Source organism: Vicia villosa, unplaced genomic scaffold, assembly GCF_029867415.1.
Source record: "Vicia villosa cultivar HV-30 ecotype Madison, WI unplaced genomic scaffold, Vvil1.0 ctg.001969F_1_1, whole genome shotgun sequence".
Classification (NCBI taxonomy): domain Eukaryota; kingdom Viridiplantae; phylum Streptophyta; class Magnoliopsida; order Fabales; family Fabaceae; genus Vicia; species Vicia villosa.
The window spans coordinates 85,994-100,685 of NW_026705796.1; the positions used below are offsets into that span (position 1 = coordinate 85,994).

Consider the following 14,692-nt stretch of genomic DNA (forward strand, 5'->3'; position numbering starts at 1 on the left):
GACCATCCAACAAGGAGATTCTGCGGGCTCATCAGGCTCAGATGGACCACACTTAGGATGTTCTTCCTCGGTGTCGTGAGAAAGTTGATAAGGCGCGGACAGGCATTGCCGATAGTTTGTTTCCTAAGGGGTCTCCTGGCCAGCGTCTAGTGGAGGGTATCATTAGGGTGGCTGGGGAGGCATTTTTGTACCGTAGAAACCGTTCCAAGATAGTTTGGGCACTCGACGGTAGAGGCCGAGTAGCCAGCAGACGGCGTGGTGGACGTGGAGGCGTGGCCAAAGACAGCAGAGAGGCGCTTGATAATGTACGACACACACATAAGTGATGCCGAAGAATTTATTTCATATATGTATTTTGATTTTATTTTTTTACGAGGATTTGATATATGTATTCGACATTATTGACCGACGATTTATGTGTACTATTTACTTATTGCCATTAAATCGTATTACTCTGATTACTGTAATTGGGTTTTTCATTGTTGTTATAAAAACTGTATTTTGGAGTGAAATGTACATGATTTTAAAAAATAACAGACTGTTCTGTAGGTGCATTTACGGAACACTCTATTTTAACACGTTTCGTACATGCACATACAGAAAGAAACAATTTAAAAGAAAATGCTTTCGAAACTACATCTATGAAAGCAAGAGACATAATTAGAATTTCACCAGATGACTAAGAGATTCAAAGGGTCTATTAAGAAATTCTAAAAAAAATAAAAATCCAAAATCCAAGTAATTCAATTAAGACCAAAATAAAAGCATTTTATTATTTAACAATTGAATTTGAAAAAAGGAAAACAACGCGCCGCCCTTTCATAAAAACGCAGCCGAAGTTCTTCGTCGTCAGGAAGGAAAACCGCCGGATAAAGTGAGAACATTCTTTCAGTTTTTCTCTCTTTTTTCGTATTTTGGAATCATACCATTCTTTTAATACCAAATTAGAGTCAAATTGTTAGTGTTGCTCTGTTCATCTCACTCTGGGTTTAGTTTTTCACATGATTTCTTCAAACACACTTCATTACCTTGTTTTTCATCGATTTTATTCACTGTTAGTGTTCTTGATATATGTTTGATTTTGTTCCCCATTGTATGTTTTCATTGTCGTGTATGTACCAATTTAATATTAGGGAAACCTATTGTTTAGGGTTTAGGTTTAGGGTTTAGGGTTTAGGGTTTATGTAAATGTGTTATATTGTTCACTTATTTGGTTTTGTTGCAGGAGAGGCATTATTTGTTGCAAGAGATGAAAATGTATGTCACTATCATTCTTGTCAAAATTGTTGTGCAAATGTTTCAAATGAATCTCTTTTTCTTTCTCTACTGATACATTGTTGATGTTTTTAATCATCTTTTCATAGCTTGGAGGCCAATGTTTCTGCACTTACAAATTTTGAAGTGCTTGATTTCATACGAGGTAAAGGAGCTTCAAAAGATCCAACACGGGTTATTGCCAAAGTAGCAATGTCCGAATACAAGGTTTGTTTTTCTGCTGAGACAATTGGTCACCGATAACCCGTTTTTACTTGTGATTTTATTTGTCGCCAATAGATAGTAATGCTTTTTGCAATTACAGGTTTATGATTATTTAATTAATACCGCAGCTGGTAGTCAAACAAGAGAGAGCGTCAAAGAATATTTGACAAGTATTAAACAACATGAGCTGTCAGAGGCTGAGGTTCTGAATGTATTAAACATCAGACCAGCTGCCGAAGTTGAATTATTTCATGTAACTATCATAACTATGTTCTTCTCATTTATTTTATGCCCGAGAAATCTGTTAGATGCTACGTTAGCGATTTCTGCATTTTCTTTATGAGTCCATGTTCTCTGCAAAATGTATTGTCTGATATTTATGTACCTTTGAAGTGTCGGATTGTCAGGTTTTGAAGCTTTGTAGTAAGTAACTGGTTACTAGATATGCATGAGTTAAGCCTAGATATTAGTGTGCTGTGTTGTGTTTGATGATAATTGTATGCTAAGAATCTTCTTATATCTTTTTCTAGACACTGATTTCTTCTGCTCTAGTTCTAGGTAAAGTCTTGATCTGTATGACTAACAATATGCATTTGAATGTCATGTTTGTGTACCTTTGCATAATTGTTATCAGTTTGTTAACTTTTAATTATTATGCAGATCATAGAGGATTGTACAATCCGTTTTCCAGATGAACAGATAGCTGAAATAGTAGAGCTGGTAGAAGAAACATTGCCAGCACCATCTAACAAAGAGAAATCAAAAGAAATCTCCGAGGGTGAAGAAGAAGAAGAAGAAACAGACACAAAGAAAAATGAAAATGGTAATGAGATTAGTCAAGATCAAACTGAAGACGGAGAACAAATGGACACAAGTTGACATTTAATTTTAATATTTCATGACTAGCATTAGAGGATCTCATGAAGGTCGTTAGGTAAAAAAAATTGATTTGATGAACGTGTATAAAAGAACCTGAGAAAGTCCTGTGGGTGTGTTACTTCTACAAGGAAACTTTAGGAATGCAAATGCTGCTGGCTTTGCTTACTCTAAATCGAAAGCTTAGAATTTCATAATATATTCTTTCCAATGATTGATTTGTTTCTTGTCCAAAAATATATTTCACACCTTATGTTATGGTGATGTCAATTTCAATTTTTCTTTGTTATAATCATAAAAAAAGGTCCAACTTTACCCATTTCATACCTATGGGATAAGTAAATTAAAATTTTATTACTTGAAAATTTTCAAATATACATTAAAGAATACTTTAACCATGTTGGAGTGTGGGAGCTTCACAATGTAGAACACCCCAAATATTGAAGGCATGTCCTAAAATTTCCCAAGATCTTGACAAAACAAATGAAAAAACTAATTTGAATTAATTGCAAAAAGAACCCAGGCAGCCCTATGAGTATTAGGGCACCTGGTCAACAAAAAAGGGTACATGGTCAACTATGTCAACATTTACAAAAGTATATATTTTTATTTACATCAAATTTTCCACCTTGTGCCTATGCCATTAACTGGTTTTTGATGCTAAATCTTCTATCATGGATGATTAACATTCAAATAGCAGCAGGGATGAGATCCTCTTCAACATCAGTTTCCTGATCATCTTCCAATAACATCCAGTCTGTAACTGTACCCTGAATTCATTTAGAGCCGTATTAACTTTTTTGAGGTTACTGCAACCAGGAATTATCAAATGACAGATAACTACCTTTCCTTCCCGTAGAACTCTGGGAGGCAATTTGGTCATGTCGACCACAGTGGACGATTGAGCCAATCTTACACCACCATCAACAACAAAATCAAGGCCCTGAAAAACCGAATTAATGGTTTTAAGATCTTTTCCAAATGCTATAAAACTTATTAGTAAAGAATATAATCAACTACCAAACTTTTTAGTTTTGGTAGAGCCAAACATACCAAGTAGATTTGTAACAATTAGTCTGAAAATCATGTATTCAATTTCAAGCATTCTTTACGTGTAAATGCAAAATTCGAAAGCAAAATGACATGCATATATAATGTGTCGTGAACAACATGACATTGCCTATTTCTAACAAGCATAGAAAATGCAATTTATATTTTCCCTTTTTGTGTAAGGGGCTAAAATCATTATTCCATACTTTGTTTATACTGGAAAAATAATGATACAAAAGAAACAGTGATACCTCTGGTCCATATGTATCGGCTATCATAACTGGATCAATCATCCATTCGTCTTCGTTGAGGAACTTGATGCTAAAACAAAGATAAAAAAGCTCCAAGGTAATATTCAGGTGCAAGCATCAACTATTATGCTCCATTTTCTAATGCAACAATTTTGCAAAATAAGGAACCAATACCCTAAATACCATCACAAAGGTCATAGTCATCTACATCAAAGGTTCTTAGAAGTTGGATTGAAAACTCAACTAAAAAAAGGGCTTGTAAGGTACGCTGAAGGATACATCTCTAGGCAATATGGGACTGAATCCACCCTTTCACACCCAACACAAATGAAGGTGTTGGAGTGCAATGAAGGCAGCCAAAATGGCTGCAATAAGGCGGCTAGGGGCATACCACAATTAAGACGGAAATCCTAAAATATCTGTCATTTCATTGGTGCTACTGTGTCATATTATTTTACCATTTCAAAGCAATGTGTTTTTCAGGGTGGTCTCCTTAATCTATTATTTTCCTGACAAAAACTCTTGTTACTATAATAAAACATATTTTTTTCCAAGCAAAAAAATGATCAAATAAATTAAACAAACCTTGTGCATATTAATGGTGCACTCATCTCCTTTAGTATTGCTTGGCAAATGGCATCGTCGGGCATTCGAACACCCACATTTTTTCTTGATGCATATTTGGCAGAAGTAGTTCCAAACCTTATGCACTGTTTTGGTAACGCTTTGCTCGCCATTAAGATGAAAGTGTACTGTCACTCAAACATGACTAGTGTTAGCAACAAATTGTCAATAACTAAAGAGCAGACATTAAATTGGCAACAATACCATAGGAGACACGATATTAAAAATTGTACTAAATTTAGATAGTATAACATGTTTAACCAAGAAAAATCAACCAATGAAAAGAATGAATAACAAATATCTTGTTAATCTCGGATATAGGCGAGTAGTGCCAAACCCCTAAACTTCTAAAGTGGAATAGCAGTTGGCAGGATAGCCTCTATGGCGAGACTAGAAAACATACCACCAAATAAACATAAATCCTAAAATTTGAATAGAAACAGAGGCAGAATTAGAAGAGAAAGGATACGCGAAGTGGGAGAACGTATCATTGCCGCAAAACAGAAATGAGCAGAATAGACGAGATATCTCCTAGAAACTCTGAGCAGAACTGGACTATTCAGCTGCTATTCTACCGCTATTTGCAGCCGCTAAATCTTCTAGCACAAAACACGCAACACCCGCATTTAGCTCTGTACTAAATCCAAATTCTGCTATCTTGCGCTATGGACCCACTATTAACAACATAATAACTATTAGGAAGTAATCCTAATGGCTTAGACACACAACGACAATAGCTAAAGATAAATGAACTGACATCCTTTCACCTAACAACTACAATGTCAAGCTTTTATGCCTTGCAATTTCAGATGATTCCCATAGTTCTTTTGACTAACATTGAGAGATTTTTGGCAAACAGATGTGTTGGAAATTTAGTTTTTTTTTTTCTTCTATATTTGTTATACACCAACACATCATTCCTATCAGTGTTATTTAACTCTTCAAAAATCACCGCATAATAGGTGAGAAGCTGCTAGATAGTTCATGGTAAGAAATAGCTCAGCCGGTTGCACATACATAATCCCCTAACCCAAAAGAAAATCATTAATTAGTTTCTTAGAGAATACTTACTGGACCAGGTAAGCAAAGCTTAACAGCTTTGAATAAATTTGCATTGCCTTGACCATCACCGCACGGAAACCCAGCTGTGTACTTATCTATGTCGCGAAATGAGTGGCATAAGATGCTAAGCGGCTACAAGTAACAGAGGCACTACAATCATCAATGACTTCAACAAGTAGCATTACTACATAGTACCAAGTACCAACATACATCAAGAAATTTTTGAAGCTGTGATCAACAAAATCAAACCTAAACATTATGTAAAGTAATTGGACATGAGCGGCAAGCAACTGGACAGAAAAAGCATATTGAATAAAAATCCAATTGGCAGCAGCACAAGAACAAATCAATAAAGACAAGCTAGCCGTGTTACTCACCTTTGAAGCATCTATATTCTTGATTCTGCAACACAACACAAATATACCCTTGGTTAATGTAGCGGTTTAGGGAGAAAACATGGCTGAGAATGAGATTAACAAAATTACACAATACCTACCTTCGAAGTCGTTCAATGGCTGAATGGTTTGTTAGGTCACATGCTATTGCATATCTACGTATAAACAAAAGAAAGAAAAAAAAAAATGAATCACTTCCATGAAAACAAATCCCCTACTACTCATAGTCTCAAAATAAACTGAAATTACAAAAACTCATGCGGTTGCGGAGACTACTGCATGAGTACTATTGCTATTACAGTACTCATGCAGTAGTCTCCGCAACCGCATGGTTTAAAATCAAGCGTGAATTAGGGATAGAGGAAGTAAGCAAGCAAGCAAAAAAGCAGGACTGACAGTGTATCAGTAGGGATGACTCCAACAGCACCTTGTTTCAAGAGATTAACAACTGGTTCCAATCTCCATGAATCAGAGCCAGATGGATCAGCTTCAATGTAAACCAAACCTCCTTCCTGTTATCTTGTTCAGTTCAATTCAAACCGTAACTAACTAACGGTAAACTGTAAACTGTAAAGAGAAGAGAGAAAGAATAGTGACCTTGTTGAAGCGAGTTTTTGTATCTGTGTATTTGAGACGTTTGGGACTTCGTTTGATAACCATGGATAGTACTAGTCCTCGGGAATTGTGGTTGTGGAGGCTTTGTGAGAGAGCGTTAAAACGCAGTGGTTTGTGGCCACAAACACGAGCCATTTCCATTTCCGAACCGTGATATGTAGATTGTTGTAGCAATAAATAATGCAGAGGAAATTTTTATGCGGTGGTCGTGATCGTGTATATTGAATTAGTAGATAAGACATTTTGCGAATAAGCGAAATATTGTATAAGATTGAGTTGAGTGACTATATGCGGCACTCCACATGGATGACAATTGAGTGACAAGGATCTATCAAGATCGACCATTTTGTTTTTATTTTGTAAATTTTAACTTCTTAACTCATCCTTAAATAAAAAATTAGATAGCGTACCTTCAATCAATAGTTGGGTCTGTGGGGAAAAATCTGTCGGAAAAAGAAAGAAAAATGATTGAGGTTAAAAAACTTAAGTGTTTAATTTAGTATTAGTAGGCAAATGGAAGTGGAAGTTGATTAATGAGAATAAGGCATTGTGGATTAAAATTTTGGAGTGCAAGTATGGGGTAATTAGACAAGGAGAGGAGAAGGTTGATAAATTCAGCTCCCTCTAGAGGAGAGATTTGCATGTGTTGTTTCATTCCCAATTAATTTGGGTTGATAACAACTTGTCCAAAGTAATTGGGAATGAAACAAAAACTTATTTTTGGAAGGATCCTTGGCTGGAAGGTGTGAGACCGAAGGATAAATATTCGGGCCTGTGTAAGACGTTGAAGGATAAGGAAATTTAAGTTTATGAGGCGATTAGGAACGAGAATGGGAGATCGGTTTGGAACGAGGAATGAGAGGGTAGGCTGGAAGGGGAAAACGCTAAGTGTGAAGAGGAAATTAGAGATTTGGTTAGTAAAGTCTCTCTTAGGAACAATGTTAAAGACAAATGGAGTTGGCATAAGGGTGAGTATTCGGTCAAAGAAGTGTATCAAGTGATCATGGAAGAGCTGATAAACTCCATCGAAGATAACAAAGAGTTGGTGGCTGTTTGGAACAAAATTATTCCATTAAAAGTTTCGGTACTGGTCTGGAGAATTTGGCAAAACAAAATACCAAGTAGAGTGAACTTAGTGAAAAGGGGGATCTTAGTCAAATCTCAAAATTCATGCTCTTATGGCTGCGGGAGAGAGGAAAATGTTGAACACATCTTCTTCGAATATCCGTCAGCTTTGGTTGCATGGAGCGAGGTCCTAAATTGGTTGGGTTTCTCATATGCATTTCACAATTCTATAATACACAATTTTGCTCATTTTGCAAGTTTAAGCAACGACGACATAGTGCTTAGAGAGAAATTTTTCGTCATTTGGTTTGCGAGTATTTCGATCATTTGGAAAAGGAGGAACGAGAAGATCTTTAGAACCACATCGCGGCACAATTATTCTTGTATTGAAGATATTCAGGTGATCGCATCGAGGTGGCTAAAGGCAAAATTAATTGGATTCAATTAAACGTTAAGTCAATGGATTATGAACCCAAAAGAATGCATCGAATGTATTGGAAAAGATTTATGGAGTTAGGGAGGATCGGAGCCAGTTTTGAGTGTTGTTTGTAGCACATCTTTTGATGACGAATTTGGAGATTGATGCATTATAGTATGTTTGTTGTTGGCCAACTTGGTTTGGAACTGGTTTTCGCATTTTTGAAAAGTCCAAATGTTGCGGTATGTGCATGATTCTGCGGAGTTTTGAGGCATTTCTGCCTTGTTTGTTGGTTAGGAGATTCTTCTATGTTTGAGTGTGGTGCCTAGTATTATAGTATTTATCTGGAGTCAGCTTTGTGTTCAAGTGTGTCGTGTTTAGGTGGCAATCGGTCGGTCCGCTCTGCTTGTGTTTGTCTGTTGTGGTTCCAGTTTTTGCAGGATCGGGCCTAATATTAGAGAAGCTCTATGTAAGACAGGAAATGGTCTGTTTCTTCAGGTCATGTGCACTATGCGGATAGGGGTTGCTTGTTGAAGTCAGTTTCAGGTGCAGATTGCTGAGGGAGTCCAAGTTGGAGTCATGTTCCCATAAGTTATCTTAATTGTCGTGTGCAGATTTCACTGACTAACATGTGTGATTTGTTCTCTACAAGGCTAAGAGTAGAGGTGTTTGATTTATTTTCAACACTTAGGTTTTCTCTTGTTTTTTATGTGCAAAGGACTTTAAGTTGTTTTAGCCAAAATAAGGCAAAGGGAGAGATTGTTAATTCTCTATTTTATATGGTTGACATTATGTTTGGTAAAACTAACTTATGGGAACATGTTGAATAAGATGTTCTATTCACTTCAACTGAAGAGACATGTCGAGTAAGATGTCCTATGCAGGATCATTTGACATCGTGACTGTTAAGTTCAACTAAATCTGTTGAAGTCTATTTTATGTACAGGTGCATAATATTTTGAAATATTGTGTAATTCTATGTGGTATATGATTAAGAGATAAGATATTTTCTCTATTTTCAAGATGTATGATTAGTTTCTAAATATGGAGAGTATTTAGGAAATTAATGATTGAAGCCCTATCTTCATGGATAAGATTTTGGAGTATTTTCTGCAAGGCCTTACTACGATTTGAAGGCCCAATCCAGTCAAGAAGATTGTTTTAAATAGAAACCAACAAATGTAATTGTGGCATCGAACTTACAGTGTATTTAGTGTTAGGGCTAGTGGAGTTTTGTGAGCCTCTTTAATATCATATTGATAGAAGAATAAGACTGTGTTTTTGAGTTATAAGTTATGTGTTCATTCCTAAGCTTTTAAGCATTGAGTGATTGTGTCTTGGAAGTGTGTCTTCTAAAGTTTAGTAATTGATTATCACGAGTGTGATTGAAGGGGGTTGAGAAAGAGTCTCATACCTAGGTGAGTCTGAGGTAGAAGTATAGCACGGGTAGTGATTAGGCGAGAAGGCAGTAAACCGGAGGTTGTTTACATGTGAACAGAAGGTTGTTTGCATAGTACTTCAAACTGATACTATCATAGTGGACTTATCTCTGGTTTGGTAGCCTATAGAGTAGATATTGTAAAAGACCGAACTAGATGAACAATTTCTTGTGTTCTTTAAAGTTTCTGCACTATTTTATTGTATACCTTACCATTTTGTATTATTCAGAGATCAGTGTCTCGACATCTTTTAGGACATCTGAGATTTGAATACCAGAATTTCAGTAGTCAACTTGAAGATATATGAAGAGTGACAATATAATTGTAAGTTAACAAGAGTGTAATATCTCTTGAGTAAAGTTTTCTTCTATAAGAAATTGCTTAGTTGCGAACTAAACTAGTAAAAACTCTTGTTTGGTTTGGGATTGTCTTAGAAAATATTTGTTTGATTCATGAGTTTCGCCTATAGTAAAAGCTCTCTTTTGATTCATGAAGATTAGCCATCAAAATCTCCACAAAGTTTTCTATGCTCATCTTGGTGTAAAAGCTCTGTCAGTTTGAGATTTATCTGTGTAAAATCTCATCTTTGTTTGAGACCAGCACGTGTAAAATCTAATATTGATTCGAGATTAGCCTGTGTAAAATATCAAATGGGTTCTGAGGTTAGTCCGTGTAAAATAGGGTTCGGTTGAAAGGATAACCAGTAAAAAATTCTATCTTAATTCAAGGGATATTTAGTCAACATTTTGTTTGTTCTTTGGTTGAAAGTTAACCATTAAAAAACTTTAAATTCTTGTAAAAGGACACACACACACACACAAATCTCAACCGTTAAAATAATTGATCCAACGGTCATATTAAATTAAATAAAATCATAACAAAATATATATATTAAATATTATCGTTTGATCAATTTTTTTAACGGTTGAGATTTGATGTCATATTAAACTTTGACACTTCGGTGTCATTTGATCCTATATATATATATATATATATATATATATATATATATATATATATATATATATATATATATATATATATATATATATATATATATATATATATATATATATATATATATATATATATATATGGAAATTTTAAATTTCTGTACCCCACACGATGAAAAATAATAACTTTAATGCCGATATCATACAAAATTTATGATAATTCTCAGAAATTTCAAATTTTCAGATAATTTGTGAGAACATTATTGTAAAAACGCCTAAAACAAGAGGGGGGGACATGTATAATTTGGGGTGACAGGTTAATTTAATTTATTTTATTTTTGTACAATGCGTCCCTTTAAAACTATTATAACCGAAAGCTAAATGTTTCCGATAAACTATCCCAACGATCTTTCCGATAAACTTCTAGGGGTGTATTGAGAAATTTCCTAAATGAATTCATGCTAAAGAAATTACAGCCATGCACCTAAGTTTTAAAAGAAGCAATATTTGAAAAGGATGCACTTTAAGAAAGACTTGTAATGAAAGAAATAGTCCAAATGCGTCAAATTTAATTAAAGTAAATTCGTTTAAGGCAAAAAATTAAGAATACTAATCTATTAATACAGTACAACCATTTACATCCATCTCATAAAATAATTCCTATAGAATTAGTGTTAAACTCATTTTAACTTCACCTTGTTTTTGTGCTCACTAAACATCGTGGTCTCGAGAGAAATCAGGTTCATGAGGTTTAAACAACTGCGGCACGGGATCACTAATCTTACTATTCCCTTTCTTCGCATTTGCTTTAAATCTTGAAGCCAAAACAGTAGCACCAAGATTATTAAAATTTTTGCCATGCCCTGATGATTCCTCAATCTCAGGATCCGCCATGTAGTAAATGCCTTCCTTAATTGACAACTCTCTTGTTGCCTTTCTTTTCTGATGCTTTCTCCATGCCGCTTGTATGAAACACGAACTCCATGTTCTCCATTGCTGCGAATAATACCTAAAAGCATGCTGAAGTTTCTTGCTGTGAAGACGTTTGAACTGACTTGCCACGAATTTTAGATCCTCTGCTTGTAGCGCAAAAGCTTCTACTTCGGTTATAGCTTTTACAGTTCGAGTTGAAGCAGGTAAATTGAGAGTTGAGGTTGGTAACAAAGCCCATGTTAACAATTCTTCTCCACAAAAGTCTCCTGGCCTTAGTGTGATTGAATTGAAGAACCCATACCTTCCTCCATTGGTTGTTGAACTCTCCAATGTCCCTCTAATTATAAACAACATTTCATCTACTGGATCATCCTCTTGAAATATATATGTTCCCTGTGTGCTTAATGATGATACAAGGCGTTCGCAGATTGCATCAAGTAGTTGATCATCCATTTGTGAGAAGAATGGCACCTATATAATATGAGAATATGGGAATTTAATTTTAGCTCACGGCCGATAACAAAATTAAGTAGGGTTATTTCTTGATAAACGGGAAGATTTAGACACAAAAAAAAAGGATAGAGAGAGACATACTCTTCGCACTAGAGAGAGACACAGGTGATGTTGGATTTCGCGGCGGAGATCCAAAGGTAAGGAAAGCAGTATGGCCTCTTCATCTACTCCTCTTGTAGCTAACCATTTATACTGAACGAAGCGACGAACGCGTTCCTGCAAATTTTGAGGTAGCTGTCGATGCCTCATCCATTCCTCTGTATCTCTTTTCCGAATCCTCCATTCATCTAATCTAGCTGTCATCGATTGCAAGTATGTCTTCCACAGGGGAAATATGGTAAAAATTAATTCATAATAATAGACAAAATTTACTAGTATTGTATGATTATTTAGCTATGAAAAATTCTGATTCAATATTCTTACTTGCATGTTTCCAATCAAAAGTGAGAAGAGAACCAATCCAGCAATGCATAAGACGATGCAAAATAGTGTCTCTAAAAGGTATGTGGTGGTGTCCAAATTTTGTCCATAAGAACTTCAAAAAGAAATAACCACCAATATAAATATGTAAATCATCAAAAAGAAATGAACATTTTTCACAACAATAAAGTGTAGCTCTTCTGAAACAGAATAGAACAAAATGAAAATAAAATGGTACCTTAAATTTCGTAAACCCCACCAAAGACAATAGAAGTATCTTTCCTTAAAACTAGTAGTGACAACATCATTGAGGAAAGCATCTGCAAACATCCCAAACTTGTATTTGATGTTGATCTTGCTCTTTGCATCACACTTGGCAATAACACGAGTGATATTTAGCCAGTACTGTCTTTCCGGGAGATTCAAACTATTACAGTCAAGAAAACTAGGCAAACAAGAAAGGGAATGCGACCGATTTTCCAGTTCACATTGCGTTTTCCAGCAATTGAACTGCCTTCCTATTGATGATAGGTACCAAGTTGCTCCTGTAACCTGTTCTAGTTTCAAGTTCCAAGTTCCAAACATAAATTAATTACCAAAATAATAACAATCATGGTCTTAAATCGTGGTTGCAATTGCAGTTACATAGTGAACCTTTATATTGCGGCAAAATGCATGCAACCGCAATTGAAGTTGCCACGCTGTTTGCAGAGACCTCTAAAACTGTTAAATTGCAGCCGCAATTACAATTGCCTACCATGATTTAGTGCCATGAAGAAAATAAAACAAAATTCGTGCAAGGTAATGGTCACATTACATGGCTAGCTAGCATGTAGAGAATAAGATTGTATGCAGCACCGATCCAGGCAGTCTTTGCTATAACACCATTTGTTTTTTGAATACGCTGGTTCAAAGGAAAGATGAGAAAGAGCCTAGGAACGTATTGAATAAGAACAAAAAGTGCAAGAGTGTTGTTGGCATGATCACTCTTTTTGCCGCTACTAGCTGGAATCACTAACCAAATAACGATCTGCAATTTTATCAAACTCAACAATCAATGAATATTTTTTGTTAACAAGGCTTTACATCCCAAAAGAAAGTCCTACTAGAAATTCTCAAAGACCTGAGTCAAACTTAGGCCTAAGAGGAGATACTCAAAAGCAATGAAAGATACTCAATCAATATTAAAATAAACATAATGTAATTAACTGTTACTAATTATATCATAATTATATTCGTCGTCATCATTATCCTAATTGATTATCTATCTCAAAATCGACTAACATATATGATAAGGACAAAAGGTGCAAGGGTAACTTGCCTGAGGCAGTGGGATTGTAGCAGCAAGGTCAATGACAAAATCAGACTTCAAATACCGCATAGCAATTTGTCTGGGATCCATAACAAGGTCACCGCGACCGACGATTCTCGAATTAGGAGCAACAAACGCAGTACGAAACTTCATAACCATATGCAGAACATAAAAGAGATCGGCAAACGAGCGAAGAACAGTGAGGAAGATGCTGAGCTTGGGGTCCGCCGTCAAGCAAGCAGGGCCACCAACGGTCGGGAGGAAGAAGTAAAGAGGATCGATGAAAAGCGCGAGAAGACTGGTGACGAGGAAAACCTTGTTCCAATAGGCAACAAACTCGCTGTCTGGATCCAAGATCTGGTACCGCCATAATAAGATATGTGAAGCTTGTTCCTCGTCGCTCGCCGCGGTGATGGTAGTGTGTCCGGAGCGGAGTCGCCGGAATTGGCGGAATTTAGACGCCGGCGTGGATATTATTCTATGCATCTTCCATGGCGGATTCCGGGGTTAATCGGATTCCGCGGCTGATTGAGCAAGAGGAATGAGGAGGTGTGGGTTGAGGCGAGAGAGACGAGGAGTTGAGAGGTGAGGGAGGGTGCAGAAAGAAGAACAAAAGGAAGAGGAGGAGGAGAATGGGGAATAGCCATTTTTGAAGCTTGAGAATTTCGCGGGTATCTCAAGGGAAGGCGCAAATGTAGGGGAAATCACAATTTATACAAATTTACATCAATAATAATAATACTTTTTATTTAGATATTTTTTATTTTTGCAAAACTGCATTATTTCTTAACAATTTATCTTTTATTATATTAGTAATTTCGGTCTTGTTATAAAATAAGGAGAAAGAAGATAAAAGAGAAGAGAGAAAGATGAGAATAATTTTGTATTATTTTATCGGTATATTTTTTTACAATGAGATTTGTCCTATATATAAAACAACTTAACAATCATTATTATAAATAAGGAATAAAGTTATTGGGAGACAATTATCCAATTATTCATAATACTCCCCTTTGGATGTTTGTGTTGGATATGTCTCTTTAAAACATTTACTAGAAAAAATCAGTGGGAATAAATTTAGGGAAAGAAAAAGAGTACAATATCTTTTTAAAATAAATTTATTTCTCCCGCTCAGCTAAACAATTATTTCTTCGACGATGAAGTCCAATCTTTTGTACTAGTTGATTAAAAGTTCTACTTAGGAGTGACTTTGTGAAAAGATCAGCAAGATTATCACATGAACGGATTTGTTGGATATTCATATCATAATTCTTTTGAAGATCGTGA

General features: G+C 35.6%; 3 protein-coding genes across 3 annotated transcripts; 1 reads left to right on the top strand and 2 right to left on the bottom strand.

The window, feature by feature from the left end:
- Nucleotides 1-777: 777 nt before the first annotated feature.
- Nucleotides 778-2,754, top strand: LOC131637355 (uncharacterized). The gene is made up of 5 exons (XM_058907952.1): nucleotides 778-874; nucleotides 1,226-1,257; nucleotides 1,365-1,482; nucleotides 1,580-1,732; nucleotides 2,140-2,754. Exons 2-5 carry the CDS (start codon nucleotides 1,250-1,252, stop codon nucleotides 2,356-2,358), a joined length of 498 nt encoding a protein of 165 aa, XP_058763935.1. The 5' UTR covers nucleotides 778-874; nucleotides 1,226-1,249; the 3' UTR covers nucleotides 2,359-2,754.
- An 85-nt stretch (nucleotides 2,755-2,839) lies between these two features.
- On the bottom strand, nucleotides 2,840-6,620 carry LOC131637354 (uncharacterized). Its single transcript, XM_058907951.1, has 9 exons — nucleotides 6,335-6,620; nucleotides 6,134-6,249; nucleotides 5,839-5,892; nucleotides 5,720-5,744; nucleotides 5,352-5,474; nucleotides 4,242-4,408; nucleotides 3,657-3,726; nucleotides 3,200-3,298; nucleotides 2,840-3,125 (listed from the first exon to the last, which is right to left on the bottom strand). Exons 1-9 carry the CDS (start codon nucleotides 6,491-6,493, stop codon nucleotides 3,045-3,047), a joined length of 894 nt encoding a protein of 297 aa, XP_058763934.1. The 5' UTR covers nucleotides 6,494-6,620; the 3' UTR covers nucleotides 2,840-3,044.
- Nucleotides 6,621-10,769: 4,149 nt separating this feature from the next.
- LOC131637351 (cyclic nucleotide-gated ion channel 18-like) lies at nucleotides 10,770-14,027 on the bottom strand. Its single transcript, XM_058907947.1, has 6 exons — nucleotides 13,415-14,027; nucleotides 12,911-13,123; nucleotides 12,332-12,645; nucleotides 12,097-12,208; nucleotides 11,755-11,991; nucleotides 10,770-11,631 (listed from the first exon to the last, which is right to left on the bottom strand). Exons 1-6 carry the CDS (start codon nucleotides 13,889-13,891, stop codon nucleotides 10,939-10,941), a joined length of 2,046 nt encoding a protein of 681 aa, XP_058763930.1. The 5' UTR covers nucleotides 13,892-14,027; the 3' UTR covers nucleotides 10,770-10,938.
- Between the last annotated feature and the right edge of the window lie 665 nt (nucleotides 14,028-14,692).